Below are 4,413 nucleotides of genomic sequence, written 5' to 3' on the forward strand. Positions count from 1 at the left end.
ATTATAAGCTAAACATGTAAAAAGTTATAAATTTTGTCTTGAATGTCTCAAAAAGTATTAGGCAAATCAAAAAATGTTTCAGACAAAAGTTGTTTATATTAATTAGTAGAATAAGATAGTATAATAAACAGTAGGGAGTTCCATTTAAAAAAATGACAGCGACCTCCATATAACCATAAAAGATTTATTTTTTCGAAAATTAATTTTTTTATTATATAGCCCTTTTAAAATCGTATAACTTTTGTCTGAAACATTTTTCTCTAAAATGTTCTATTTCCGAAATAAAGGGGCTGTACGGGTAGTCTGAATCACCCTGTATACCCCAAATACCTCACCTCCTTCACTTCCTCTATCTTTTTCCCTTTCCATCTCCAATTCACTTTACTCATCCTACCACCACCCTCCTTAAATCTTACTATCTTCGATTTCCCTACGTTTAACTCTAGCCTTTTCCCATCTATGTAATTTTCCAGCCTCTCTATCATGCTCCTCATACTTCCCTCATCCTCCACTATTATTACCACGTCGTCTGCGTATGTTAGTGAGTGTATCCTCTCCTCTCCCAATTTAGTTCCTCCCCATTTGACCTTTCTCAGTTCCTCTTCTAAGTCTGCCAATAATATATTGAACAGATCCGCACTCAGAGGGCATCCTTGCCTCAACCCTCTTGCAGTCCAAAATTTCTCTCCTATCTCTCCTCCCACTCTTACTCTGGTTGATGTCTCTGCCATTATTTCTTCTACTCTCTCTACCAAGCTCTCTCTTATTCCCTTCCTTCTCATTGTCTCCACTAATATTTCCCTGTCCACCGAGTCATATGCCACTTTTAAGTCTACAAAGAATGCTATCAGTTTCTTTCCTTTTCTCCTCACCTGCCTATTAATTAAATAATTTATCACATATATACAGTCCACGTCCCCATCCCCTTTCTAAATCCCATCTGTGTCGGTGATAGCAAGTCTTTTTCCTTTAATTCTTTCCTTATCCTTCCTGCCAATACTGATGCATATACCTTATACATCGTCGACATTATCGTTACCCCTCTATACTCTTCTACTCTATCCCCTTGCCCTTTCTTCACTATTGGCACTATTATTCCCTCCTTCCATGCTTCTGGCCATCCTTCCCCTTTCCATACCTTATTGCACGCCTCCCATATCCATCTTTCCACTCCCTCCCCTCCGTATTTTCATACCTCATTCGGTATCCCATCTTTCCCCGCTTTCTATCCTTCACCTTTCCTATCGCTCTCCTTATCTCCTCCCTCCCTATTTCAACTTCTCCTGTTCTTTCTCCTCTTTTCTCCCCCCATACCACTCTGTTCTCTACTCCTCCTAGCAACGTCTTGAAGTATTTCTCCCATTGTCTCATTTCTATCTCTTTATTTATCCTTTTCCTCTTCCTTCTTTCCGCATTCACTACTCTCCATACTTGCTCTTCTGTCTGTGCCTCTTCTGCCTCCTTTTCCAATCTCTTGTTCTCTTCCTCTTTCTTTTGTTCACAAAGGCTCATATATTCCCTTCTTTTTTCTTTATATTCCTGCCTTTCTTCTATTCCCTTCCACCATCTTTTTAACGCTCTCCTTGACTCTCTCTTCATACTTCTACATTCTTCGTCCGACCATCCTTTCCTTTCCCTTCCTCCTACCCCTCTTTCCTTTTCTACCTTCTTTAATGCATCTCTTATTTACTCTTCTGTTTCCTCTATTTCCTCATCCACCCTCCTCTCGCCTATTCCTATTTCTCCTAGCTTGTTCTTGAAATCCTCTCTTCCCTCCTCGTCCCATACTCCTCTTACCTCTCTTCCTCCTTCTCTCCTTCCTCCTTTCCGCCCTCTCCTATCTCCTTTTAGCCATACCACCACCGGGTGATGGTCTGACTCTATTCTACTTACTACTTCCATTCTCTCTATCTCCTCCTCTATATCTTCCTCTACCATAACATAATCAATCACTGACTCTCCTCTTCTTCCTGTGTATGTCCAGTTCCCTTCATTGTCTCCTCTTATTCCTCCGTTTAGAATAAACCATCCTCTTTCCTTGATAAATTGGGTCAGCCTCCTTCCTTCCTTATTTAACTTCTTATCCTTTGATCTTCTCTTAAACTCCCACCCATCCGTTCCCTCAATGCTCTCTTTTCCTCCTTCCTCCCCTGTCCTTGCATTAAAATTCCCTCCAATTATTGTTCCTATTCCTTCTTCTTTTTGTACCATCCAATTCTCTAACTTATCCAGCTTTCTCTCCATATCCCCATTTACATATACTCCTACCACCCTAATTATCTTCTTATCGCTCTTTATCCTCCCCACTACCACTCCCTCCATTTCTTCCTCTCCTTCTGTTTCCTTTACCGCTACCTCCTTCCTTACCCCTAAAATCATTCCTCCTGCCGCCCTCCCTTTCCTATTCTTCTTTACTGCCGCCTGCATTCTCCATATGAATCCCTCTGGAAGCCTATCTCTCACCTTTCCCCATCCTTTTTCCTCCACCCACGTCTCCATCATTACTATTGCATCCCATTTCTCCAGATCTCTCCAGAATTCTCTATCATTGCTACTTAAATCCCTGCTACGTTCCAAAATGCTATCTTTAGTCTCTCTCTATCCTCTCTTCTAGGTCTATCTGCCTCCTCCTTCGCTCCTTTACCTTTCCCTATTTCCTGCATATCAACCTCCCCTGTTCCTCTTTGCACCTTCTTATTTCTACCTCTTACCTCTTCACCACCCTCCTCTACTCTCCCCCCTCCTTCCTCTCTTCCTTTACCTCTACTATAGTTCTTTCCCCCTCCCCTTTTCATCTTCCTCTCTATCTCATATCTCCTTCTCCTTTCCTCTTTCTCACCCCTTATCTCATCTATTCGCCCCCCTTCTCCTTCCATATCGTCCCCTCTCCATCCTTTATTACTTCTTCATCCTCATCCCACCTCCACCATTTCCCCTCTATCTGAATCCGTCCGTATCTTAGCCATACTCTTCTACCATTTTCTTTTTCTTTTCTTGCTATCTCTTCCAATTGCCATCTCATCCTTCTTTGTTTCCACGTTAGATCATCTTCGATTCTTATTCCCTTTTCTCCTATCTTTCTTCTTTCTCTCATCAGTCTCTTCTTCTCCTCCAATTCTTCTATCCTTACCACTACTAGTTTTACTTCTCCTTCTTTTCCTTCTTCTATCCTTTTAATTTCCAACCCTTCCTCTTTTATTCCATTATCTTTCATTATTTTCTTAATCTCCGTCTCTACTTTCTCCTTTCCTCCTCTTATCCCTCTTATTACTATATTCTTCCTTCTCTTTTTTCTCTCCTCCCTTTCCAGTCTTATCTCTATACCTCTCATCTTCCCTTCCATCCTCTTCACCTCCTCGTTTACCTCTCCTCCGTTTCCATTCGATCCTTGAACCTTCGCCTGTATCTCTTCCATTTTTCTCTCTATCCTTTCTATGTGTTTCTTCATCTCCTCCTTCTCCTCCATCCACCTCCTCATTTGATCCCTCCCTTCTCTTATTATTTCTTCTCTTTCTTCTCTTGCCTTCCTCTCCCTCTCTCTAAATTCTTCCTTCAACTCTTCTATCATCTTTCTGCTATCTTCCCTTACCTCCCTCCTCAGCTCCTTCATCATCTCCCTTAACACATCCTCTAAACTATTCTCTCCTTCCCCTACCCTCTCCTTCGGCGATCTCACTGTTTTCCTACTCTTCCTAAATATGTCCTCCCCTCCACTACTATCTAACTCCGCTCTCTTCCTTTTCCATATCTCATCTAATATTCCTGTACTCCCGCTTCTTCCCTTTTCTTTCATTCTCTTTATTCTCTCTAATTCTATTCTATCCTCTTGACTCTCCCCGCCGTTTTCTTCCATTTCTAGCTCCCCTCCCTATTCTTTCTCTACTCTTACTCTATGTCCCGCCTGTACTACCCGTTCTCCCTATCTAGTTTCCCCTCTGCGCTCTGCCTACTCTATGTCTTCTGGCGCTCGCGCCTGCCGCCGCTCCTACCACTCCCACTACCTCTCTCTGCGTTTCTTGTTCCGTGCCCTAACCTGTCTCCTTTATCTCTCTCCTATCTTCTCTTCTCCCGAATCCCTTTCTGTCTGCCCTTTATCTCCCACCTCTCCCTTCGTCTCTCTCCCTTCGCACTCTCACCTCCACTCACTCTCACTCTCGCTTCGCTCCTCTCACTCTCTCTCACAATTCTCGCTCTATTCTCGCACGTGTCACTCTCGATCACACCGGAAACGGAAGTCCGCATAATTTTAATGTATTTTATGCAAAATATTTGAAAGACATATATAAATATTTATAAATTATTCAGTTTGATTAGTGGAACCAATCACAAAGTACGTTTTTATATTCTTATTATATAAGGAACATTTTAAGACTGGAAATTAAGCAAAATAATTATTATCCCGAGAAAAAATGG

The 4,413-nt window shown here is 41.9% G+C and overlaps 1 protein-coding gene across 1 annotated transcript; it reads right to left on the reverse strand.

The window, feature by feature from the left end:
- Window positions 1-2,851: 2,851 nt before the first annotated feature.
- LOC105570739 (uncharacterized protein PF11_0207-like) lies at window positions 2,852-3,853 on the reverse strand. The gene has a single exon (XM_012028179.1). It carries the CDS (start codon window positions 3,851-3,853, stop codon window positions 2,852-2,854), a length of 1,002 nt encoding a protein of 333 aa, XP_011883569.1.
- Between the last annotated feature and the right edge of the window lie 560 nt (window positions 3,854-4,413).

Source organism: Vollenhovia emeryi, unplaced genomic scaffold, assembly GCF_000949405.1.
Source record: "Vollenhovia emeryi isolate VEMERY1.0 unplaced genomic scaffold, V.emery_V1.0 DF941934.1, whole genome shotgun sequence".
Taxonomy (NCBI): Eukaryota; Metazoa; Arthropoda; class Insecta; order Hymenoptera; family Formicidae; genus Vollenhovia; species Vollenhovia emeryi.

Coding starts and splice junctions, on each gene's coding strand:
- LOC105570739 (XM_012028179.1), bottom strand. CDS start 3,853: ATGGAAGAAAACGGCGGGGAGAGTCAAGAGGATAGAATAGAATTAGAG.